Raw genomic sequence first — 26,090 nt, 5'->3', positions numbered from 1 at the left:
TGCCCCTCAACTGAAGAGTAGATAGAGAAAATGTGGTACATTTACACAATGGAGTACTACTCAGTGGAAAAAGAAAAACAATGGAATCTGGAAATTTGCAGGCAAATGGATGACACTAGAAGAAACCATCCTGAGTGAAGTAAACCAGTCACAAAAAGACAAACATGTACTCACTCATTTATGGATTTTAGACATGGAGCAGGGAATTGCCAGCCTACAATCCCACCGCCAGAGAGTCTTAGCAACAGGGAGGACCCTAAAAGAGATATGCATGGTACCCCAGAGAAGGGGAATGGGACAGGATCTTCTGAAGGGATTGGGAACATGGAGGGAGTGGAGGGGAGAGAGAGCTGGGAGAAAGAGAGGGGGAGAAGAGGAGGACATGGGGTAGCAGGAAGGTTTAGTCAGAGGAAGAACATAGGAGAGTAGGATGAGAGATACCATAATAGAAGGAGCCACTATAGGTTTGAGAAGAGATCTGGCACTAGTAAGATTTTCAGAGATCTACAAGGATAACACCAACTGACAATCTAAGCAATAGTAGAGAGGCTACCTTAAATGGCCTCCCCTTGATAATAAGATTGATGACTACCTTATTATATGCCATCATAGAGCCTTCATCCAGTGGCTGATGGAAACAGAGGCATACACCCACAGCTAAACACTGAACTGAACTCCTAGAACTCAGCTGCAGAGAGGGAGGAATGATTAGCAAAGGAGTCAAGACCTGGCTGGTGAAACCCACAGAGGCAGCTGACCTGAACAAGGGGGAGCTCATGGACTCCAGACTGGTGACTGAGAGGCCAGCATGGGTCTGATCCAGACCCCCTGGACATGGGTGTAAGTGATGAGGCCTTGGCAATCTATGGGACCTTAGATAGTATATCCATATTTAGTCCTGTCTTACAAATGGGCTTTGGGAGCCCATTCCACAAGGAGGGATGCTTTCTAAGCCTGGACACATGAGGGAGGGACTAGGCCCTGCCAGGGATGACATGACAGACTTTGAAGATTCCCCATGGAAGGCCTCACCCTACTTGGGGAGGGGAGGGTGAGGGAGCTGGGATTGACATATCAAACAAGCTTGTTTCTAATTTAAATAAAAAAAGACAATAAACTCAGACAAAAAAAGAAAAGAAAAGAAAAGAAACAGCCCTGGCAGCCCACATCCATTCCACTCCTGATCTCAGATGAGAAAGACAACAGCAAAGGGAACTTAACACTTTAAGGACAATGAAACATTGAAGATACTACAAGTGATAGGATTGTTTTGAAAATTAGAAATATATTCTTCTGATAGTGCCAAGCAATTTGTTTATTTATTTATTTTTGAGGCAGGGTCTCACTCTGTATCTCTGATTTGTCTGAGACTTGCACTGAACTCATAAAGCTGCCTGAGCACTAGAATTAAAAGTATGTACTGCACTATGCCTGGCTAGTAACTAGATTTTTAAACTCCTACTAGCAGATAGAGACATCACCTTGCTTTTCCCTAAGATAAGTGTGATTCCCTGATGTCAGTTAGATGGGGAATCTATCATCTGAGAGAAACTTAAACATCTCAGAAATTTAACATTTACATTACTGTCCTACAAACACCCTTCAGTGCAGTCGGAATTACCTCATTATTGTTATTTTAAGACAGGGCATCTATGTAGCCCCATCTAACCTCCCTAGAACTGGATTTGGGTGTGCATGGTCATGCACCCAGAAACACCATTACTTGTAAGCAGCTTTCATCTAGGATATGTGAATTTGTACTAAAGGTTTAAAAAAAAAAGCATGGATTCTTGAGCAAAGTGAGAGACTCAAATACACAGATCTATGGACTTCCAGGGTTTTGATAATATACTATATAGATGAAATACTATTATTGATAAAAATAGATTAACCCATTTATGACTATAGGAAATAGCTATAATTTTAGGTATTAGCTTTTGGATGTTGAGCTTGAACACTTTCTTTATTGGTGGCTGCTTTTAAGCCAACTATGGTTTTTTGTTTATTATCTTATTCACTATTTGAGGTTATTTCCATTCCTAAAGAGCTGTCCCTCTTTAGGCTATATTTTAAGCTTACATTTAGATTATAGCTTCTTATGATAGGCTTAAAGTTGAACTGAAGTTCTTTATTGGGTAACCAGCTATCACCAGCCACGTTATGCTTTTCACCTCTACCTAAAAGTCTTCCCACTATTTTGCTACATAGACTGTGTTTGAGTCAGATCGACCATATTATCACCCGATTAATAAGGACATTCCTACTCCTTCTCAGCTGATGAATAGTTGAAATATATTATTAGCTGAGGTAAGGATAATTATAGTGATGAGGAATAAGTAGATGCTTGATAAATCGATTTAGATTGGGGTCAGAGTGCATATACCATGAGGAGAATTCTATGATAGACCAGGTAACAAAGAGGGCTACTGATAAGAATACAATGCAGAAAAAAAATCAAACTTAAGCTTAATAGACAGTTTAATTGTGTTGATAGTAATTCAGTGTCAGTTCAGTGTCGGAGTGAAATAGTATGCATAAAGGAATAAGGCTTAAGGACAATTGATGGGTTCTATTATGGAAATAGTGAGATTGTGATTAGAAGTTCTCCAATTAGGTTAATTGAGGGAGGAAGAGCTAAGTTTGTTAGGCTTCCTAGAAATCATAGTACGACTATGAGGGGAAATGCTGTTTGAGGCTTTGGGCTATAATTATGATTTGACTATGAATTCGTTTGTAGTTAGTGTTGGCTAGACAAAATAGTAGTGAGGATATGAGTACGTGTGCAATTATTAATGCTGAGGCTCCTATAAAGCTTCATGGAGTTTGAACTATAATAGTTGCAATAACTAGTGCTATATGACTTACTGAGGAATAAGTGATTAGTGATTTTAGGTCTGTTTGTTGTAGGCAAATCGAGCTCAGTATAAATATACCTCAGTGAAAGCAAAATAAATGGGTAAACTATAGTTTTTGTCATGGGGTCAAGAATAACTGATATTTGCATTATTCCGTAGCTGCCTGATTTTAGTAAGACTGCTGCTAGAACTATAGATCCTGCAATGGGGGCTTCTACGTGGGTTTTAGGAAGTCATAGATGGACTCCATATAGAGTTATTTTGATTATAAAGGCTATCATGCATGCCAGTCATAAAATATGGTTAAACCATGTTGAGTCTAGTGCTGTGGTGTTTAGTGAGAGGAGTAAGATATTTAGTGTCCCTAGTGAATTTTGGATTGAGATGAGGGCAATTAGAAGAGGAATAGATCTAATTAGCATGTAGAATAGAAAATATAATCCTGAGTTTAGTCTGTTTGATTACCTAATTCTGTAATGAGTGTAGGGATTAGGGTGGCTTCAAATAGAATACAAAATGTGATTAATTCACTTGCGGAGAATTGAAGGATTTGAAGGGTTACAAACATGGAGATGTAAAGTTTTTTGTTAAAGTCAGTTCCTTTTTCGATATGATTTTGACTGCCTAGTAATATAAGTGGTAGAAATCAGATAGTAAGAGCTGTAAGAGGAAAGTGAGTCTGTGAAGAATATGGGTGAAAAGTATAAACTTCATTATTGTGTCACAGTGTTGTTAGGGCAATAATGTTGATTAGGAAGCTGTAGGTGGTTACATTAATTCATAGTTTTTTATTATTAGAAAATCAAGTTAGTGGAAGTAATATTAGTGAGGGTATAATAATTTTTAAGATTGTAGTAGGTTGCGTTTTGTTCATAAACTGATACTTTTACTAACAGGGCTAGTCCTACTGCTGATTCACATGCAGAATATAATTATTTAGTGTGAGTTTAATGAGGTGATAGGCATAATAGTGTAGATATTAAGTGAGAGCGGAATACAAGTGTCCCTATAAATGAAATATAAAAGCTAGCATGATGTTAAATACAGTGGTTGTCATAGCATAATCTAGTGAGTTGAAATAATTAATTTTAATTAAACTAATCACCAAGATTATTTGGTTCATTCTAAGCCTTTTTGTTTTCATTTGTAAGATAGACCTAGTGCTGGAATAGATAGGAATAAAGTGAGATGTTAGTGTTGTTTCAAGGCTTATGGATTGGATAGCTCAGGGAAGGGGAAGAAGCAGTGCAATTTCTAGGTCAAACAAGAGAAATGTAATTTTACATTTCCAGAAAAACATTATGGAAAAAGGTAAGTGAGATGAGCTTATGGGATCAAACCCACATTTGTAGGGGCTTGCTTATTCTGTATAAATGTTGAGCTGAGGTAGTCAGAAGGCGATTAGAATTAAAGTAAGTGATAGTATTGTGTTAATTGAGATTGCTATGATTAAGTTAATTACTTTCTTCTAGATTATGGCTAAATCTAACTGATTGGAAGTCAATTGTACTAAATATACTTAGAAAGTAAGACCCTCATCAATAGATAAATATATATAGGAATAGCCATATAACATCTACAAAGTGTCAATATCATGCTACAGCTTCGAAGCCGAAATGGTGTTTTGATGTAAAGTGGTTATTTAGTTGTCGTAGGAAGCATACTGTAAGGAATGTGGATCCAATGCTTACACATGGGCCGTGAAAGTCTGTTGTCATAAAGAATGTAGACCCGTAAATCCCATCTGAAATAGAAAATGAGGTTTCCAGGTATTTTGGTGCTTGGAGGGCTGTGATTAGTAGGGCTTGATTATGTTATTTTGTTTGCCTTCTATAAGGCTGTGGTGAGCTCATGTGATTGAGAACCCGGATGCTAGGAGTACTGATGAATTTAATAATAGGACTTCAAGGGGGTTAAGTGGAGTGATGTCTGTAGGTGGTCAGAAGCCACCTAGGTCATGGGTAGGAACTAGACTAGAGTAGTAGAAGGCTCAGAAGAAGCTGACGAAGAAAAAGACTTCTGATACAATAAATAGGATTATGCTGTATCTAAGCGTTTTTGTAAAATGGGTCTATGGTGGCCTTGATATGTGCCTTCCCATACAATGTCATCATATGGTAAGCATATTTGTTAGTTGGCTTAGGTATAGAAGAGTAGATGAGTTATAATGAAATCATATGACTAGGCCTGAGGTTAGAAGTAGAGTGGAGAGGGCTCCTGTAAGGGGTCATGGACTTGGGTTAAGTATATGATATGCATGTGTTTGGTGGGTCATTAAGTATTATCGTGTAAATATAGGCTTACAAGTAGGATAAATACGCATGCTTGAATCAGGGCTACAGCAAATTCTAAGACAGAAGAATTAAGTTGATGAATGTGATTGTGGCGGTTGGTGGGCTAATAGCTATGAGAACTAATGTAGTTCCTCCAATGAGGTATAAGTATGTGTCTTGCAGTGATATTAGATGTTAGAGCTATTGGTGGGATAAATAGGCTAATTGTTTTGATAACGATAAGTATGGGAATTAGTGAGATAGGGGATCCTTCGGGTAGGAAGTAAGCTAATGAGTCTTTTATTTTGTGAGGAAACCCTAGAATTACAGCCCTGGCTCATAATGAGATGGCTATTCTGAGGTTTATGGATAGCTGAGTTGTTGGGATGAATGTGTGAGGTAATAAGCCTAGGAGGTTTGTTTATCCAATAAATATAACTAGAGAGACTAATATTAGGGATCAAGTTCCTCCTTTTGGTGAATGGATTGCTATTATTTGTCTAGTGATTAGTTTAATTAATTGATGAAATGTATGGAAGCCATTGTTTACTAAGCGTTTGGAAGATGTTAATAATACTGATGGAAATACAATGATAGCAACTACAATATGAAGTCCTATTATTGCAGGGGTAATGAAAGAGACAAATTTTCGTTCATTTTGATTCTCAAGGGTTGTTTGATTTTGAAAAGTTTGAGGTGTTTATTGGAGGAATTGTTGGGGAAATCTTGCAAAGAGATTTTTAATTGGATTAAGTGTAATTGTGGAGGCTATAACAGTAGTAAATCATGTAGATGCATCTAATTGTGGCATTATCATTATGGAGATATTAAATCTCTAACTTTAACTTAAAAGGTTAATTATTGATACAGATCAGTTTTCAAAGCGTTTGAGGGGTACTATTTCTAGGATGATTGGCATGAAGCTGTGATTAGATCTGCAGATTTCTGAACACTGGCCTTAGAATAATCCTGGGTGATTTGATGAAATTGTAGCTTGGTTTAGTCGTCCTGAAAATGCATCAGATTTTAGTCCTAGAGTACATCTCTAGTGAAGCACATCTTTGGATAAGGTTAGCATACGAATAGGTAGTTCTATTGTCAACTTCTAAGAGTTCTCCTGATTTATGGTCAGTTGTTGGAATTATATATGAGTCAAAGCACAGGTCTTTGTAGTCTGTATGTTCATAGCTTCAATATCATTGATGTCCTATGTTTTTTTACTGTTAATACTAGGTTATTAATTTCATCTATTATGTATAGGATTAGTAGGGATGGAAGGGCAATAAGAATAAGGATTACTGTGGGCAGGATAGTCTCCATGAGCATCTATTGTACTTGTGTGTGTTAATTTTGTAGTTAATATTAGTGTAGTAATATAAAATCCAGAGAGCTGATAAGGAAAATGACTATTGGGGTGTGATCATGGAAGTTTATTAGCCCTTCTATAATAGGTGATGTGGCATCTATGTCATGTAAGATATATAGAGGTTAGACTATAATTTAATTTTGACAAAGTTATGTAATAAATTTACTAATATCTCATTGAGAAAGACATAGAGGTTATGGAGTTGCCTTGAAACCAATTTTAGGGGGTTCGAATCCTTCCTTTCTTATTTTACTTTAACGAAAGTTGGTTCTTCAAATGTGTGGTAAGGTGGAGGGCACCAGTGGAGTTATTCTAGGTTAGTTGGTGAATATTCTACTGTAAGAACTTCTCATTTGGAGGCAAAAGTTTCTCAAATTATGAAGATTATTACAAGTACTGCTGTTATTTCATGTGGTATAGGCATCTGAGTAGTCAGAATAACGTTGTGGTATGCCTGAAAATCCTAGAAATGTTGGGAGAAGAAAGTTAAGTTTACTCTTACAAATATAATAGCAAAGTGGGCCTTAGCTCACGTGTCATCAAGAATATGGCCTGACAATAGGGGAAATCAATGGACAAATTCCTGCTATGATAGCAAATACAGCTCCTATAGATAGGACGTAGTGGAAGTGAGCAACTACATAATAAATATAATGTAATACAATGTCTAAAGATGAGTTTGAGAGAACAATTCCCGTTAATCCTCCTACTGTGAAAAGGAAAATAAAGCCTAAGGCCTATAGTATGGCAGAGGATCACTTAATATTACCTCCATGGAGTTTTGCTAGTCAGCTAAATACTTGGACTCCAGTTGGAACTGCAATAATTATAGTAGCAGATGTAAAGTAGGCTTGAGTGTCTACATCGAGCCCTACTGTGAATATATGATGAGCTCATACAATAAATCCAAGGAACCTGATTGATTTTATTGCTCATACTATTCCTATATAGCCAAAAGGCTCTTTTTTTCCAGAGTAATAGGTAACAATGTGTGAGATGATTCCGAAGCCTGGTAGATATAGACTTCAGGGTAACCAAGGAATCAAAATAGATGTTGATACAGGATTGGGTCTCCTCCCCTGGCGGGGTCAAAGAAGGTTACGATCTGTTAGTAATACTGTAATTCCTGCAGCTAGTACTGGTAAGGATAGAAGCAGCAGTACGGCTGCAATTAGGATGGATCAAAAGAATAGGGATGTTTCATATTGTGTTATGGCTGGAGGTTTTATATGGTAAAGTTAATAGACCCTAGAATTGAGGATACCCCAGCTAAGTGAAGGGAGAAGATAGTGAGATCCGCAGGTGCCCCCGGCATGTGCAAAGCTTCCAGCTCGTGGGGGATACACTGTTCACCCTGTTCCAACCCCAGCTTCAAATATAGATAATGCTAGTAAGAGTAAGAATGATGGGGGTAGGAATCAGAAGCTCATATTATTTATCTGAGGGAATGCTATGTCAGGGGGCTCCAATTATTAGTGGCACAAGTCAGTTACCAAATCAACCAATTATTATTGGTATAACTATAAAGAAAATTATAACAAATGCATGGGCTGTTACAATTACATTATAGATTTGGTCATCTCCTAGTAAAGCTCCAGGATGACCAAGTTCTGCTCAAATTAGAATACTAAGGGCTGTACCAACTATTCCTGCCCAGGCTCTGAATATTAAATATAAAGTCCCGATATCTTTGTGGTTGGTTGAGAAGAGTCGGAGGTTAATGAACATGGGTAAAATGGCTGAGTAGAGCATCAGACTGTAATTCTAAAGACAGAGGTTATAGCCCTCTTTTTACCAGGTCTTTTTTTTTTTTTTTTTTTTTTTTTTTTTTGGTTTTACGAGACAGGGTTTCTCTGTATTGTTTTGGAGGCTGTCGGTCCAGCCTGGCCTCGAACTCAGAGATCTGCCTGCCTCTGCCTCCCGAGTGCTGGGATTAAAGGTGTGTGCCACCACTGCCCGGCTTACCAGGTCTTAAGGTGATAATTACATCGAATTGGAAATTCTGACAGGCAGGAGAAGTAGATTGAAGCCAGTAGTTGGGTGTTTAGCTGTTAACTAAAGTTTTGTAGGTTTAAATCCTATCAGTCTAGTGGAGGATTTAGCTTAATTAAAGCAATTGATTTGCACTCATTAGATGTAAGATGAAGTCTTGCAGTCCTTAGTCATGGAAACACTTTGACTAACTAACCAACAGTCCTCTCAAGAGAAACTGGGATTTAAGTTCCAGGCTAAGTTGAATCCCTCTCATTTACTACCTCAGAATCAAGTGTGGTCTTTTATGGCTACTTGGGCTTTTTGTCCAACAGCAAGCAAAGGCAGGGGCCTGGGGTCCTACATAAGGAATAGTCACCTTTGCCCTGGTGGGCCTTCATCAGACAGTCCCCGACCAGCTGCATGCACTGGCTCCGCAGGGTGACAGCATTGCTGTGGGCCTGGGGGTCCAGCTGCTCCCCATCCATGTCCTCTGTGCTGGTCAGGTGGGCACTATAGAGAGCCAGGGCAGCAAAGAGCAGCCAGGAATAGTTGTGGATATAGGGCTGGATGAGCCTCTGCCGGTCACTGATCCGAATGGTCACCATTGGGTGGGCTGTGATGCTGTGGCTCGGCAAATGGCTGCAAAGAAATGAAAGTTTTAAGGCCTACAACATTTGTAAGGATCTGAAAAAGATCCCTGGGCCTCAGGGAAGCATGTGCTTGATGATTTTGGGCATTATTCACCAACAGGCTGTGGCTATTGAAGTTCTAAAAAATAGTATTACTCTTTCCCCAGAGAAATGAAAAAGCACAAACATTGGGCATCTCACATTAGCACTTTACAACCTAAAGCCTGCAAAAGGAAACTATGCTAAGGAAGAGAGATTGCAGAGAGTTCTGAAGGAGTGCTAATTAGTTTGGTAATTCAAGATAATACCTGTAATTTAAAAAGGTAGATTACAAGGTATAAGAAAGAAGTGACTTAAGGTTTGAAATGTACTTTAAATACTTTAAGGTAAAAGAAAGAGATGGAGTAAACACACATGACGCCATCTCCCTAACTGAAGAATCGAGGATACAGGGTGCACTGTATCACTCTCTCTTCTTCTAAGTATGTTAAAAAAAACAAAACAAAACAAAACCTTTCTTTAAAAAAGTAAGAAAGGGGCTGCAGGACAGCTTAGCAAGTAAAGTCATTTAGCATACCTGGTGACCTGAATTTTAATCTCTAGAAAGGAGAAAAGAGAGAAATGACCCTACAAAACTGTCTTCTGACTTCTGCATGTGCACACACATGTATGCATGCACATATGCACACACCCTTAACATCAATAAAAGATTTTCAAACTAAGGAAGGCTAGTAGCATAGCTCAGGTATAGAGTGCTTGCCTAGCATCTGTGAAGTCCTGGGTTCAGTCCCTAGCACCATAGAAAAAGCAAGATACCCCTTTAAGTGAAGACAAAAGGTCATGGTGGTAGCAGGACATGTGACGTACCCATAGGAGTATTTCTTTGCTGCATAGCATCCATAGCAAAGATCAAAGTCTTCACATACATTGCAATTCATTCTCCGGCCTATGATCAAACCCTGGCAGTGGTCACAGGTAAACTCCATGTTGACCATTTCATGATCATCTCCATGGCCTTCAGGCTTCACTCCACCTGTAAAAAACCCAGAAGTATGAGGTGGATGGGGTAGAGGGTCTCCCAAACTGCAGCAAACTGATCACAGAACCAGAGCCATTTCTCATTTACTACTCCAGAAGGCAGGGGTTCTTTGGAATACCAGAATGTCCTCATAGCTATGAGCATATCAATGATATCCTAGCATGGAATCTTTGGCAATGGTTCAGCTGACTGATCTGATGCCCATTCTACAGTATCACAGTCAGATCAAATACATGCCAAATTTCTACTATGACTGTTATTTGGGAGAAACAGGCCCATGTACTTTGTGAGGTATCTCCCAAACCCCTCTCTGACAGAAGTTACACACCACTAGCATGCTCCTATGGAGAACACCAGGGATCAAATTTCTGTTCTTATTTGTCACTGAAAAATTATAGGTGGAAAGAGACTTCAGAATCAGATGGATAAGAGAATGACAGACATGAACAAGACAGGCTACTATGATATCTCTCTCTGTAAGTCCCTGTTCAATACTCCTCACAGCTGGCCACTTCTGTTCCCAGTGCTGTGAACCTGGTCTAGGCCCAAACATCCTGTGACTAGAGTCTCCTAAAGCAGAATGACACAGACAGTCTTCCCTGAGCACATCTTTGATCACAGTAACATCTTAGCTATAAATCTTCCTACTGTCTTCAAATTCCTTAGCCTAGCATCTCAAGAGTCCCACAACCTGGACCCTATCTGTCTTAGTCCATCACTTAACTAGACAAAAACTGGAGTGTATCTATCTAAACTCAACTGAAAGCACTCATTCCTGTCCCTGAGCTTGTTCTGCTCTTGATGGTAATGCTATCTTCAGAGTTTTGTAATGTGATCCAGTTCAAACTTTCTTCAAAGACAATTATTACCCTATCTCCTCCACAAGGCTTCCCTGTAGGGTGCTGCTATATTTCCAAAATTTCCTAAAAATATTCTGTCTAAACCCAAACAAGCAAAAATCAATCAAAAAAGTAGATCATACACATACACTTAAGTGAAAGACCTTGGAAAAGTGGCACTTTTCAGATTATAATTTACAAATAAAACATTATTTAACTGGAAAATTACCTACTCCTGATATTAGAAACAATTAGAAAACAGTCAACATGAATGTTGTCTCCTATCTGAATAACACAACTGAGGTGCATCATATGCCGAGTACCATAGGGGAAAAGTAGGAGCAATGGTAGTTACATCACCTTCCTTGTATGGTACCAGTGCCAACACCAGCACCAATATATTTCAGTTACATCAAAAATCAATTTTTTTTATCAAACATGGATACCAGAAAATGCTCACAAAAATAGCTGATCTGAAACAAACAAAAGCCGGGCGTTGGTGGTGCATGCCTTTAATCCCAGCACTCGGGAGGCAGAGGCAGGTGGATCTCTGTGAGTTCAAGGTCAGCCTGATCTACAGAGCAAGTTCCAGGACAGCCTCCAAAATAATACAGAGAAACCCTGTCTCAAAAAACAAAAAAACAGCAAAAAAAAAAAAAAGGTTTTAAAAAAAGATAGCAAAGTAAGAGGAAGTTAAAAAAAGAGGCACAGAAAGCAGAAACAACTGCTACTTGTGGACATGGATTCCCCTGGAAGCTTACCAAGAAAGCAAGTCTTGCAGAGGTCCATGTCACTGCACTGCAGACACCGGTAGCGATGCCAGGGGGCAATCTCATCACATCCATCACAAGAGATGTCCACATTTAACAGGTCACAGTATCGAGCAATAAACATGTGCATCTGTAAGGTAAAATGAACACAATTAGCCAACAGACTTTCTATTGTGGCACTGTTCATTAATCGATTCATTCACTCAATAGGTACCTAAGGTCACTCAAGCTTTGTACCAGGTGCTAGGATTTGAAGCTGGATAAGCAAGTACCCATTTGGGAATTCCCTCAAACAAACAGATGGTAGACATACACTGTGAGGAATGTTTTAACAGGCAAAGTTAGGAAGCTTAGAGAACACAAGGACACTATCAAGGTTATCAGGACAATCAAGGAAGGTTTTTCAAAGACAATTCCTCAGTTAAAACCAAGGACAAACAGATGGTAGCTGGATGGAGATAAAGGTGGACAGACAGAAATGTCTACAAAAGCTTTGCTCCTGCAAAAAGGGGAGCACAACACAGACTGGGTGTGTAGTTGAGTGTGTGAGCACTGGCCTCACAGGTGCAAAGCATAGGAAAACAGAAAGAAAAGAAAAAAACAAGGGTTTTTTGGTTTGCTTTTTTAAAAGATGTATTTTTATTATGCGCATGGTGTTTACCTGCAGACATAAGCACTGAATTCCCTAGAGCTAGAGTTATGGGGGTTGTGAACCAAACATGTGTCTTTTGGAAGAACAGCGAGTACTCTTAACCACTAAATCACCTCTCTCACTCCAGAGCTTTTGACATGGGCAATAATATAGTATGTATAGCATAGTACAGAGGAGGAATACCCAGGTGATGTCAGAGGTAAACTTCAAGGAGCCTAAACTGCTAGTGTTTCTCTGTGGCTTTGGGGGCTGTCCTGGAACTAGCGCTTGTAGACAGAAAAGTAATGGTAATAGATTTGGGCACTCTGAAGGTTCCTCTGGTTACTAAGACCAAGGTCAGGGAAGCTGACTATGATATAGCTGCTCAAGTAACTCCATGTGGTACTAAGGGCAAGGACTGAGACATACAAAGAATGGGGAAAGCAGGCAGATTTGAGTAAGGAGGCAGACTGAGAAGCCTTGGTGACCAAATTAATAAAGGGACTATCAAGAATGACATCCACATGTTTGGCTGGGTAGTTTTTAGAAAATGGCAGTACGAACAAACATCAAAAGAAGACTTTTGATTCTGGCACATTAAAGCAGCAGGGCACGGTGGTGCTTCCTCATAACTCCAGCACTCAGGAGACTGAGGCAGGAGGGTTGCAACTTCGGGCCAGCTTGGACCTCTCTATAATCAAACAGACAAACAATACTCTGGTTTCTCTTCAGACCATATAAGTCTTTCTTGTTTAACTAACTAGCTAGTTAGTCACACAACTAGCCAACAGACTTTCTATTACTTAGCTAATTTCCTTCCTGGGAGCAGATTGTAAAGGACTGTTACATGAACAAGCTATCGGGTTACTAGAAAGTACTTGGCAGTTTATTTTAGAGTCTGCATATGAAGAAACCAAGTCAGAAAATCACTGTTTGGTAGTAGATGGTTCGCTGTTGAAGAGGAAATCTGCCAGGTCACCTGAGCACTACAGGATGCTCTCCTTCAGACATGAACTTACAAGAGAGAAGTGTTCCTCATAAGCACCACAAAGGTACATACTATAATGAACAGAAGGTACTTAATATGGGGAGAATTAGTGGCTTCAAGGCAACAGATGCCTGACACATGTAATAGTGGCAGATGGGACACCTTACACAAAGACAGATAGGCTACCTAACTCTCAAAGATAAACAGGAGCTGCTTCAAAACTCACCTGATTGCCAACCTTGTAATTGGAATGGTGCTTACCTACAGGAAGATAGTATGCCAGCCCAAAACAATTCAATTTCTCACTAAATTAATATCCTGGCATCTAATAATATACATCAACCTTACTAGACACTCTGCTGTGAGCTTAGTTCTATGGATGTAAGCCACAGTGGTGGATCACATCCAGATGAAGACCAGACATTGGTCCTGAATGTTCCCAGAAGCCCTCTGGGAGACATTATCCAAGTGCACCCCAGCGACACCCTCTTCTCTAATTTCCTAGCAAGTCACCCAGATTGCTCTAGCTGAGAGGTCTTACTTTCCTCTGCTTCTCTGGATCCTCTTGAGCTATTTTTTCATACCAGGCCTCAAACATGCCATCCTGACACTCATCCATCCATTCTGAGTTCTGCTTGGCATCGGCGAGTTCATCTTCTTCACTCCACTGGCTGAAAGTAGGATGTAATGAGAGAAAAGCATGCTTCTTACAATAGCCAAAGAAGTGCAGATGGCATGTCCTATAAGTTTAACTGGGCATTTTGAAATGATGGGAATTACTTTTCAAAGCCTCAAAGTTTATCCACTATTTGATAGATTTATGCTAAAAAAAACCTAAATAAATAAATAAACCCCTCCTTGAGCAGACTACACTGAGTAGGGCAAGTCTATCATGTGCCAGGTACTGGAGTCAAATATGATGATTTAAAAAGTTAAGTCGGGAACAGTGGCACATGCTCAGAAGGCAGAAGCAGAGGCAGAGGCAGAGGCAGGTGGATCTCTGTGAATTAAGAGGCCAACCTGAACTATACAGGGAGTTCCAAGTCAGCTAGGGCTATACAGTGAGACCTTGTCTTAATAACAACAACAACAATAATAAAGTTTGGGCTGAGGATGTAGCCTGGTTGGTAGAAGATAAGAAACCTCCAGCATGTATGTCATCAACAACACACACTTGTAATCCTAGGCATGAGGATCAGAGGAAATTCTTGGTTATATAGAATGTCTGAGACCAGCCTGAATTGAACATGACAAATTCTGTGTGGACATGGTTAGAAGAGCCCAACGCAATCAGCATGAGGAAGGGGTCGGGAGCTTGAAAAGCTTGAAACATTGGGCCGACTGACAGCTGATTCTTCAGTTAGTGCTGTGTCCCCCATCTGCTCTCTAACAGCGGGTCAAGGGATAGAGACAACTTTATTTGTGAAGCTACCTCACTGGCGCAAGGAGGGAGCTTTAATTACCCTCTGCCTTCTCAGAACATCTCTTTTGAGAGTGAAAACAGTGAGTGTTGTCTCATTCTGTTATGTCCCAATTCTCCTCTTAACATCTCTGTTTCTCTTCTCTCCATACAAAGTCATGAATGGTAACTGGGCTTGAGCACATACATAGGTCAAAGTGAAATGAAGCCCATCCCTCTTGAGACACCCATATCTACTCAGAGACATATGATAGTGTCCTTTTCCAAGTCCCACTCTCTTAATACCCATGTCTAAAATCTATATTAAAATATTGTCTCAATAAACTCCCAAAAAATGTAGGGGAGAGTATAAACACAGTCCCCTATTATCACAAATTCTACAGTCATTTTTCTATGTTTGGGGAAATAGCATCATGGGTCAGTATATCTCAAAAGTCATGGTTGAGCCTCACCCTGGGAAAATCACCCCCTCAATTATGGTGTCTCCCCTGCCAGAAAGTTTTGTATACTATTTTTTTTATTATAATCTAAGTCATTACAATGTGCAGGACACTACAGAGGCTAACAGCATACAAATGTGTTTTTTTAAAGGATTATCCAATTCCACAGGTTAAAAAAAACTTGCCACATTCCCCAGGTCACTTGTGATAAAGCCAGGATGTATTATAGACTAGCTGCCAAGCCCATTCCCTTGCCCCAACTCTACCCATACCCTTATTCTAAGAAGAGTAAAGGGCAGGACTCTGCTCTTACCTGATCACACTGTCATGGATGCTGATATTTTCTTGTGACATGTTCATGAGGAGATCTGGTAATTGAATGTCAACAAAGAAGGCAAGATCACTGGGTTCCCAGCCCATATCCAAAAGATGAAGCAGAGCTGTCTGAACACAGGATAAAGCAGGAAGCAGAGACCTAAAGAGATCACACAGGTGACAATTCTCAAAGTTGCCCACTGCCAACAAGGACAGTGAAGTTGGTAGCCTGATTTGGTACTATTTTTTTTTTTTTTTTTTTTTTTGGTTTTTACGAGACAGGGTTTCTCTGTATTGTTTTGGAGGCTATCAGTCCAGTCCTGCCTCGAACTCACAGAGATCCGCCTGCCTCTCCCTCCCGAGTGCTGGGATTAAAGGCGTGCGCCACCACCGCCCGGCTTGGTACTAATTTTTAAGGAAGGATTCTACACAAATATCCTTTGAAGCTTAAAAAAGCCAAAATAACAAAAGAATGCAACAATTCTGAAAGGTGGAAAGTGAGTTTGGAGCACCTTACCGTGAGGGAATAAGGAGTGAAGTCATGCACTGATGAGTGGCAATATTAGGGCAATCCCAAATTAGCTAATGTTAGACAGTTACAGAAGAACCATCTGATTTAAGGGTTATGTCTGAACACCTTAGTATAGAAGAGACAAGAATCTGCTTGTACTCAAGTTTTAATCTTCACATAATATATCAACACTGAAGATAACAGGCCATAAACTCTTAGATTTTCAAAAACAAAATGTAAAGGCAATCTAGTACCTGTCATTTAAGCTATTAAATCCTTTGATCGCTTTGACCAAAAACAGTACAAGTTGATAGTAGGTGTCTCGGATTTCTTTGTGTAGATCCGCACCACAGCCTTCCAAGTGTCCAAAGTAACTAGAAACAGAGAAAACCACCAGCTTAATATCCAGGACAACTTTGACTTATTAATCTTTATCCCACACACAAAATAGCCAAGCAGTTAGACAAAGCAGCCCAAAGACTGGAGTAAAAACAGGGACATGATTTTTGAGTGGAAGTCCAGTTGGGTCAAGAGAGCAGTTCAGCAGAAGTATAAAGGTGACAACTACTAATCTCTTGTTGCTTATCAAACAAAGCATCCAACCCAACTGACACAGTCTTCTCTTGGCTTTTATGACACCACCACCTACAGGCTGTCAATCTATCCCATAGGTCACTCTCCACCTTGATGCTCTTAGCTGACTCTTCTTTCTTTTGACGCCTAAATCAAAGTTCAGTTCTGAGCCACTGCCTGTCTAGGCTTCATCTGGTCCATGGCTTAACTATCATCTGAGTGTTCGTGATAAACAAATTTCATCCCTAGTCCTGACTTATTCCCAGTACTTTAGATTCTGATCCTCATCTTCTTATCTTCATTTGAGTACCAAAGAAACAGTTAAAACAGAGAATGGAGAGAAGGTTTAGCAGTTAAGGACACATGTTCAATTTCATGCACCCACATGATATTTTACTCCAGTTCCACAAGTCTTATTCAAAGAGATCCAATGTTCTATTCTGACCTCCAAGGCATCAGGCATGCAAATGGAGGTTGGGGTCAGGGGTGCACAGTCATACATACATACATACATACAAAACACCCAGACACATAAAATAAAAAAAAAATAAGGCCACAGTAATGTACGCCTTTAATCCCAGCACTCAGGAGGCAGAGGAAGGTAGATTTCTACAAAATGACTTCCAGGACAGCCAGGACTGTTTGTTACACAGAGAAACACTGTGTATAATAATAATAATAATAATAATAATAATAAAAAAGATAAATAGTTCAAACATATTGAGCAAACAAAATTTAAAGTTTTGTCCCCATCTGTGTCTTTCAGATCCCGTCTCTCAGTGAAATGTGAAATAATCCACACAACTGCTCCAAACACAATCCTAAGAGGTTTTTTTCCACATATTTCCAGTATCTTTCATTCACTTTCTTTGTCTTACAGAATTCCATCTCCCAAATAAATCCTGAATGCATCCCCTTTTCTCCATCTCTTAAACTTCTCCCTGGTCTAAACCATCCTCTCTTGCCTGCATTATTCCAACAATCTCCTAACTGCTTTTCTGATTTTCCCATGTTCTCACAGAGCAGCCAGACGCATCTTTCATAAATGCAAACCATTTGTGCTCCTCTTACTGGGCTTCACAATCTCAAGGCTTCCCACCTGCAACTCAATATAAAATGCCAAGACTCAGCAAGTCATTTATCTCTTAGTTTACAGGCCATTCCCTTGGTACACTTTTCTTCACTACCCAAACTGTGTCACTCATCATGGAATCACCACAAACTATATAATTATCAGAGACTATCTCGCTTATTTATTTTGAATATTCTCTCTTGTCCTCCACATCACTTTTGAATATATTATGCTTAGAAAGGAATCTGGCACAGCAGTGTGGGCACATAAAGAGCACAATTCTTACTGTCAGGTAAGGCAGATCAAGTCATAAGAGGAATAATCATATTCTTGGTAAAAGGTTATAAGCTATTTTTTCTTCAGAGAACCAAAAATGTAAATTTGTGTCATATACGGCAATTATACAGTCATCAATACAGAGGCCAATTAGGATTTCTGTAAAATAGCTTCCGCTGGTTTTCTGGTACTTACTTTGTAAAATCTTTCTGGCAGGTCAGAAGTTCCAGTAGGAAAAGTATATACGGTGGATGGAAGCAGTGAGGCTGCCCAAGGGATTCTGTACAATACTGAATTATCCTCAGGACTTCAAGGATGCTCTGTGCTTGGGCTTTCCGCAAAGAAAGAACTTTCACAACACTGGAAAGACAGCTCAAGTCAGGAATACCCAGAAAACAAACCCTTCTCCCATATCCTGAAGCTACACGAATAAAAGCCAGTCCTGTTGTGAGTGTCAAAATAAGTGCTACCTATGATCGGCACTTAGCAGCACCACAAACCAGTATGCACCAACTATGCAGAAATACAACAGTTTCGGGCTTTTAACAGTTTTAGGTTTGTTTTTTTTTTTTAAATAAGTGGTTAAAAAGGAACTTTAGTATCTTTACTTCCCCTAAGGCTACGGACAAATAATTTTTTCAGAAAATATCAAATCCTAAATTTCTCCCTTGCAATATGAAACAATTTTGAGTGCTACTGTCTTTTTAAGCTAGGTGTGGTGGCTTATGACTATAACAGATGTACTCAGGAAGCTGAGGCAGGGGGATTACTCTGAGTTCCTTGTCAGTCTGGGCTGCAGATTAAGATTAGTCTAAAAAAAGAACAGAAGAGGGAAAGGGGAAGGAGGAGGAAGAAGAGGAAAACAGAAAGGAAGGAAAGAAGTGCTTCTATTTTAAAAGATCTATGCAAACATTACTGAGACACATGTTATACATAGTGAAGGATACAATTTGTTTTTTGACACAGGGTGTATCTACATAGCTCCAGCTGTTCAGGAACTCACAGAGATCCACCTGCCTTTACTTTCCAAGCACTGAAACTAAAGGTGTGCATTATGATGCCCAGCTACGGGTTGGAAAGATGGCTCAGAGTTTAAGAACACTAGCTGGCCTTCCAGAGGTCCTGAGTTCAATTCCCAGCAACCACATGGTGGCTCATAACCATCTGTAGTGAGACCTGGTGCCCTGTTCTGGCCTGCAGGAATGCCCAGCTACAAATTTTTCTCAAGACAGGTCTCATGTACCCAGGTTGTCTGTGAACTCCGGATAACCTTCTGAGTCTTGTGCTCCACCTCCCAAGTGCAGGGATCACAGAATCACTACTATCACACAAAGTTTTAGCATAGTGCAGGGGTCAAACCCAGAGCTTCTTCATGCCCAGTGAGCACTCTACTAATTGAGCAATATCAACAGCCCACAGTGTACCAATCTTAGTATTTCCTTAAGCTATTTATCCTGAATATTCTTAAACAAGTTTGGATGTACCCTAAATATTATTGGTTCATTTTATTTTATTTAAAAATTTTATACACTGTATTTTGATTGTATCTTTTCCCTTATCCCTTACTTGTTCATTTTAAGCATGAACTTCAAGTCTTTGTTTGACTAGAGTGGGTACCTAGAGCTTGAAAAGGGAAAGTGCTGGAAGAAAATGACTAGCTTACCTCTCATGTGAGAGTGACTGATCTTTAATGAAGTCCATGATATCCTTCAGCACCGGGTATTTCTCTTTGATTGTGGGGACTGGTCTGGTCTCCTCCATGGATCTGAAAGAGAGCAGCCGGAGTCGCCCTCGGGTGAAGGGAGGTCGCCGGGTGGGTGTGGATGGTGATGAAGGTTCTTCAGCTGTGGAGACTTCTGCAACAGAGGGGCCACTGCTGGGTGGTAGCTTTGGCTGGATCTCCAAGCCAGGACTCTTGTCACCTGTGGTTGGGGTTGCTGCTTCTCCAGGGGATGCTGAGGCCTGGAAATGCTCTTCCACCACAGAGCTCGTCCTTGGACGCCTGTCAAGTGGCTGGAGATGATCAGCTTCATCAACAGGCACCAATTTGTCACAGTTTTCTTTTGAACTCTTGCTTGTGGGCAAAAATTTCAGTAATAAGAGACTTTTCTGAATACATTCTTTTGCTAAATGAAAACAAACGAGGAAAACAAGAAGTCAAAATTCACTTATAATCCACTTTTGGAGAAAAAAATAATCTATTTAAACTTCATGATTTCTGGCAAGAAATGCCTTAATGAATGCTGTGACGATTCAGGTCTTATCTCACTGTACAAGTTAGGGTCTTGCCATGAGTATAGTGTACCTTCTCAAGTTTTACAGAAATGATCATTTCAAACACATATAGCCTTATCAGTAGAAGGACCCTGCCACAGAGCCTCAATAATTGCCAACTGACAGCTAATCTGGTGCCCTACTCCCTCTCCCTGATGGTTTCTACACAGTTTCCAAGCATTGCACTTTCATCTATAAATATTTTATAAAACTATTGCTTTTAAATAGTACAACCAGGCTAGAGATGGCTTAGTGGTTAAGAGTGAAGACTATTGCAGTGGACCAGAGTTTGACTCCCAGACTGACATCTAGTTCGAGGGGATCAGAAACACTCCATGGGCAATCATGATGGCATTTTAAAAACTAATAGCTGTTATTTAATTTCCATGGCTAGCTAATGTGCACATACTTTAAAAACAAAGTAAGATATAGCTCAAAAAGCACTTAACATCTCCTATGAGAGAAGTCATTACAAAGATGCTCCACTTGAAGCTTGGAGGTGAACAGTATCTCCTCTCTGGCATCTTCACTTCCTTTCTTACTTCCCTAGATCAACACAGCTCAATTAAGACAACCTTGAAGGTGGTGCACCTGTTCCCAGGTTCAGAAAGGAAACCCAACTGCCTAGTCATGGTAGCTAGTATTGGCATACTCACCCAGGCTCTCTGGATTCACCTCTACAGCTTCCAAACCACGTTTTTCTTCTGCCTCGCTCCCCAGGCTCACCAGGGACCTCTGCTTCATCTCTAACTGGGGAAATGACAAGAGCCACACAATTAAGCTGTCAGACAGAGCTTCAGTTTTCAATTTCATTGCCTATTCTTTCCAGTTATTTAAAGATTCTTACCAATTACTATGCAATATTTAAGATGCATAACAGCTTGGGGGTAGAACACTTGCCTAGCATATATGAAACCCTAGCACCTACCTAAACAGACTAAAAAGATTTATATAAATCTTTCACACTTATCAATTCTTCTGCAATCTGCTTATCATCAAATCTGTGAGAGTCAACCCTACTGATATATGTAACTCTATTTCATTCATTTTTATTATAATGTAATACCACATTATCATACTACATTTTGAGACACAGTATTACATAGTTATACATGACTGGGGATGTGGCTCAGTTCATAGAGTGTTTACTAAGCATGCCTGAGATTGATCCTTAGTGCCAAATAAATCAGGCATGGTGACACATGCCTAGTCTCAGCACTCGGGAGGTAGAGGTAGAAGCATAGAAAGTTCAATGCCAGCCTCAGGAACATAAGAAATTTGGGGCCATTCAGGGTACAGGAACCTCCATCTCAAAAAATAAACACACACACACACACACACACACATTTGGTTCTTCCATGCTACTGCTATAGAATTGTTCTGCAATATGCCAGGGACCTTTTCTCTCCCTGAAACAGGCACTGGCTGTTCATTATCCATAAAGAGGCCTTCAGAGTTACAAAAGAAAATAGAAAGGGCTTGATTAGACCTCATTTAATCAGCATTTTTTAAACACTTAATCAAATTATGACCTACAGGCTCTAAAATAGTTCATATCTATTAATGACTCTGAAGTTTAGTTCATCCCAGTGGGAAAATCTAAGGCATGTAACAACTTCATGGGAAGGAAAACCTTACCATCCATATTCGAATTCCATCTGCCAGGGAATATACTTGCGAGAACTCCTCACTCAGGGCTATCTTGCCCCCGCTGTTTACTAGGGAAAGAAGAAGAAAGGAAGAGATTCATTCGGCTGGCACAATTCACCACTGCAGCATTAAGCCTCTGAATCCTAGCACTCTTTCTGACTGAGAACTGCAACCTAGTTGGGTCCTCCATGTCATTTCAGTCTAATTTTGTTCAAGCTAATAATTTATGAACAGCCCAGTTCCTTGGGCTCCTTAGCTAGTCAGCCAGTTTAGACAGGAGTTAAAAGAAAAGCACTCTGACAAGAAAGCAGGTTTTGAAACAGTATAAATGTAAAAGACTGCCTTTAAAACATGGATGGATAAATATATACATACATGAGTATATCTAAGGCAAAGTAGATATGTAGAAACATGCTGACAAAGGTACTATGATAAGATTATAGTTCATAATTACTTAATCTTTACTTTGTAAGAATCTATATAATTTTTCTAATTAGAAAAACACCAACCCCCATTTAAAAAAAAATCTCTGAAGCCTGCCCTTTCTCCTTATCAAAACCAAAAGCTAATACTGTAGAACAGGGTCCAAGGCTGGGAAAAAGACACAGTCTTGGCCCTCATGCAGCTTACAGTCTGGTGGAAATCTCTCATTTCCCTGACTCTAAAGGGGTCACTCCATGATATCAAGGAATTAAGACAACTCAAAAGATTAGTAATACCCCACATTTTAGAAAACAGTTACAAAAGGCCATTCTAAATGTACTTCAGTTTTGAAGAACTCTTGAATGGTTCCTAGATATGATGTATGTATAATAAAGACAACAGCAGAGGGTGAATATGGCTGAATTTGAGGCCAGTCAGGGCTACACAGTGAGACCCTCAGTGGTAGAGCGATTGCCTAACTATAATGTGCCCCGTGCTTCATCCCTAGCTCCCCCAAAACCAAAACAACAAACAAGGGAAGGTATTTTGGAAGTAACTGTGTGTACCATGATACTTCTTGTCTCCTTATTTGACCAAGTTTTTCTCTATTGCAAATAAACATGAGGTAGACATATGATGTGACCATTTTCCTACCAGCTTTTGACTCATGAGGCCTTTATCCCTCTAACAAAAAGTCCCTCCCTCAGAAAACAAAGATGCTAATTTCTTTCCCAAAATCATAAGGATGACTCCTCCCCCATTGTTTAGTGAAGGTATATTCTTCCACGTATCACTCATGTCTTAATATAGTTTGTTTTGAGTCGCTTTTTAAAAATACATAAGATTTGAGGAGTAATTGAGATATTGTGACAAATAGGAAATAAAGATCTAAAGGGTTGAGCCACACAGGTTACAGAGATCATAATATGTAAAAATGACATGAGCCAATAACCTGCTCCAATACGGGAAAACGTCTGTAGAAACCCTCCCTCTCTGTGGACACGGAGGAAAGGCTGTCTGAGCATGCTGAACCTGGGGCTTTTCATGGTACTTATCCATAGGAGTTCTAGATAAAATATCTGCTAATTCTGTAGATCAAGGTTACCTGACACATACTGTAAGCTGCTAAGTGCTAAGTGTAAATTAACCATTAATCTCTTGACTGGCAAAGTAAATCTGACAAGATTAAGTTGCAGACATGGGCTAACTAACATCTTTAACTATTTCTAGATCCTCACTTAGATGGGCCTTCTTAAAACTTAGCAATTAGCCTTCAGATCAAACATATTCCCTGTAATATGAGTTACCATATTTTTGCAGCTTCTCATATAAATCTGGAGTGCGATACACCAGAGCGGCAAAGGTGGCGTTCACAGCTTGATCAATAGTGGAACCAGCAACTATATCTGTCTTTGGGGCCTGTTTTCTACATGCCTGTATGAATCCTTTGAAAAGTTCTGAATATGGCCCACAGAAGTTCTGAGCAGGCTCTGACTGGGCAAAATCAAGCAGAAAATGGCGGCAGGGATCATCAGGGATGTTCTTGACCTAGGAACAAGAGAAAAACTGTCACATTTAACACACTCATTAGAAAAAAAAAATTCAATGTGCACCTATTAGGACAAAGCAGAAGAAAAACACAACATGGTGCATGCTGCTCTCAGGATGTTTAAATCTATTTGGGAGACCAGACAGATGTACAAGTTTAAATAAATAAACCAATAAAACCTAAGAGCATTAAAACTAGCACTTCCATAAAGCAAAAAAAAAAAAAAAAAAAAAATCACCCCAAATACCTAGAGGGTACCCAGTGTTGAGAATTCACAGAGCTCCTGGCAGGTCAAAGTAATTAAGAAACGCCTCCTGAAGAACATAGGCTTAGGGATGGACACTGAAGGAAGGGATGCCTTGGCCCTGAGACACAACCATTCGCAGAGGTTAAGAGTCAGCGGGGAAACTGACCTGGCCTGAAGTCTCAGCTGGGGAGTGGTGGGAACTAGAGTCAGATAGGTAAGGTGAAAGGAGACTGTAGAGAGCCTTGACTGCCACACTGAGGAGTTTAGACTTCACCCTGTGAGCAATGGGGAGCCATTAATGGTACTTGGCAGTGGAATGAAAAGATAATGCAATGATTAAAAATAAAAACAAAAAACAAAAACAAAAAAACCTTGGTCGGTCTTGATGTAATAATGTAGGTGCAAAGAGAGGGCTTGGATAAAGATGGAGACAGAGGGGAGGACAGAGATGCACATCATAAGCAAGGCTCTATGAGGCTTATAGCTGACTGTATAGGAAGAGCAAGAACAGCATAGGAATGAAGAAAGCTATGGAGCAGTGACTGAGGGCTGGGCAAATAATGACCACTGAACGGTCCATGGGGGAGACATTTTGGTTTTACATTTTGGACTTAATGAGAAGCAGGATGTTGAAATGTAAACACCTAAGAGAAGGCTGGAGTTTGGAGATAAACTAGGGCAAGAAGGATTATGGGATTATTCCCATAGGTGGGACAGTAAGAGAGGACAGAAGATGAAGTCTTGGGGGTTATGGGAAAGAAAAGGAAACCTGAATGCAGCCTATCCTTTAGAGAAGGGGGGAGGGCAACAAAGAGAAAGACACCCAACTATCATGGACAGAAGGACATGGCCTGAAGGGGTAGATTTAACAGAGAATGGAGACTAGAAGAGTGAGCCATGGGGTTTGGAATAAACCACGGGATAACTTTGGAGGGAGAGAAAAGTGGAGAAGAGGGAAGGAAAGGAGAAGAATGGGAAAAGAGGGACAAGTAGAGACAGAGGGCAAACTTGTTTGGTTTTTCAAATATTTTATACCTAAACTAAGTGCTACAGTTCAGGGGGACAAAAGGGACAACACAATCATTTAAAGCGTGACCCTGCAGGCACAAGAAGCACAGTCACTGTCTGTGTGGCAATACCAAGAGATTGACTGAGCACTGACACTTGTGAACACTAATTGTATTCAGGCCCCTGTTGTACATGGTGGGGATAAAAATGAGTCTCACAGAGCTCATAGCCCCACAGGTGATAAGACATAACACAGTGTTTTTAAGTTAAGGTAACAGATCCAAGCCGTGAGTGACAGAAGAATAAATAAATACCTCCTTCCCATTATGGTGTGGGTGAGCGGGCCAGCTTGCTCCTAGTTCTGCCTCTGGACAAATCTGATGCCTGAAGACAGGTTTCCACAATGGAGAATTCAGGACTGAAGCCAGTTTTGCCTGTGATATCACCATGTTACTGCCTAATTCTGTAGAGAAAAGGTGGCTCATGAGAGTTCTACTTTTAATTCTGTACACAAAACTTTTTGAGCTGACAAAAAAAATTTTTTGGAGGAATTCACCTACAATTCTGAGACTGGATTGTGACACCTCATAAACACACACCCTGAATCAACCTGGAGCCTCAGTCCTGACTGCTGTTGCTCTGTCACGGGAGGAGTGCGGCGAGACTCAGTGAGCAGGAGTGTTATGTGGGCCTCCTTCCAGGCCTGGCGGGGCCATGGCAGCATACTGACCATGGAAAAACACTCACCATTTATAGAGCTGCTCTCACATAACATAATTAAACACTCCCCCTGAGTATAAATAAGACAGAAGCAAAGTCTCAGGAGATAAAGATGCTGAGTCGTCACCTCCAGATGTTAGGGTGGAAGAGGTTCTATTGTTCTGGGGTCTTTGTTTTCCCATATGTCATTTTCCTGTTATATTTTTCTTTTATAATTGAAAAAAACTTAAGAAATGATATAGAAGGAT

The 26,090-nt window shown here is 40.0% G+C and overlaps 1 protein-coding gene and 1 non-coding gene across 3 annotated transcripts in view; both read right to left on the bottom strand.

The window, feature by feature from the left end:
- Nucleotides 1–26,090, bottom strand: part of Zzef1 (zinc finger ZZ-type and EF-hand domain containing 1) — a 112,314-nt gene that overhangs the window by 34,222 nt on the left and 52,002 nt on the right. For both annotated transcript variants that reach the window (XM_040749095.1, XM_040749096.1), the window contains exons 25-36: nt 25,437–25,585; nt 23,626–23,866; nt 21,884–21,963; nt 20,902–20,995; nt 19,635–20,097; nt 18,167–18,331; nt 16,305–16,424; nt 15,538–15,699; nt 13,906–14,035; nt 11,737–11,875; nt 9,965–10,130; nt 8,845–9,107 (exon numbers count right to left, since the gene is read on the bottom strand). In XM_040749095.1, the coding sequence (XP_040605029.1) occupies nt 8,845–9,107; nt 9,965–10,130; nt 11,737–11,875; nt 13,906–14,035; nt 15,538–15,699; nt 16,305–16,424; nt 18,167–18,331; nt 19,635–20,097; nt 20,902–20,995; nt 21,884–21,963; nt 23,626–23,866; nt 25,437–25,585 (2,172 nt within the window). The remainder of the gene's footprint in view (nt 1–8,844; nt 9,108–9,964; nt 10,131–11,736; nt 11,876–13,905; nt 14,036–15,537; nt 15,700–16,304; nt 16,425–18,166; nt 18,332–19,634; nt 20,098–20,901; nt 20,996–21,883; nt 21,964–23,625; nt 23,867–25,436; nt 25,586–26,090) is intronic.
- On the bottom strand, nt 15,122–15,286 carry LOC121141692. Its single transcript, XR_005878653.1, has one exon. It is a non-coding gene; the product is annotated as a U1 spliceosomal RNA (small nuclear RNA).

This window comes from Mesocricetus auratus, unplaced genomic scaffold (assembly GCF_017639785.1).
Source record: "Mesocricetus auratus isolate SY011 unplaced genomic scaffold, BCM_Maur_2.0 Super-Scaffold_100007, whole genome shotgun sequence".
Classification (NCBI taxonomy): Eukaryota; Metazoa; Chordata; class Mammalia; order Rodentia; family Cricetidae; genus Mesocricetus; species Mesocricetus auratus.
This window is presented reverse-complemented; position numbering and strand designations above follow the sequence as displayed.